This window comes from Lipotes vexillifer, unplaced genomic scaffold (assembly GCF_000442215.2).
Source record: "Lipotes vexillifer unplaced genomic scaffold, Lipotes_vexillifer_v1.1 scaffold1451, whole genome shotgun sequence".
In the NCBI taxonomy this organism is placed as follows: domain Eukaryota; kingdom Metazoa; phylum Chordata; class Mammalia; order Artiodactyla; family Lipotidae; genus Lipotes; species Lipotes vexillifer.
In genome coordinates this window covers 566850-567505 of record NW_006795096.1, presented here as the reverse complement: position 1 = coordinate 567505, position 656 = coordinate 566850, and the positions used below count along the sequence as shown (strand labels likewise).

Genomic DNA, 656 nt, shown 5'->3' with positions numbered 1-656 from the left:
CCGGGGGTTGGAGGGCCTCAGCCAGGAAGAGCCTCTCGGCTGGGGAGAAGGCGGACGTGTAGAGCTGCCGCGGGGCCGGGCCGGTGGACAGCAGCGCATCCTTCAGGGCCCGGGGGCCGAAGCTGAACTCCTGGGCCGGCCGGCACTGCAGCATGACGGGCCTGGCCACGCCGGGGAGGCCCCACGGCCGCCCACGCACCGCCCAGGGCCCGGCCACCAGCTCGTCCACGGCCTTCCCTCGGGCCGAGCGCAGCGGCCACGTGGGCTCCCTGCACGTGGACCAGAGACCGAGGGCCTGCGAGGCCCAGCTCCGCCCGGCGTCGGGCCTCCTCGGCAGCAGCAGGCGGCTCGGACACCCTCCGTCCCGCTGGCACCTGCAGGGAAACGCCCGGCTGAGCCTCCGGCCCTTCTCTCAGGCCCGGGGAAGGGGCTCTGTGGGGAGGAACGCACGCCCCAGGACACGGCCCCTGCACCCGGCCAGGCCAGAAACGCCGTTTTCTCCTCTTCTCGGGGGCCGGGTCTTTAACCAGCACCAAGTGTGGGGAAGCGTCCTCCCTCCCCCGAAGGAGGGATGCGGTTTCCATGGAACCCTGGTGAGGACAGCGCGGACTCGCCCCTTCCCAGCCCTCAGGAGGGAGGGCGCGCTGGCAGTGAGA

At 73.0% G+C, this 656-nt stretch overlaps 1 protein-coding gene across 1 annotated transcript in view; it reads right to left on the bottom strand.

The window, feature by feature from the left end:
* Window positions 1-250, bottom strand: part of AMZ1 (archaelysin family metallopeptidase 1) — a 19717-nt gene extending 19467 nt beyond the window's left edge. Inside the window, 1 exon segment of the mRNA XM_007467420.1 lies at window positions 6-250. Within this exon segment, the coding sequence (XP_007467482.1) occupies window positions 6-154 (149 nt within the window). The 5' untranslated portion in view covers window positions 155-250.
* Between the last annotated feature and the right edge of the window lie 406 nt (window positions 251-656).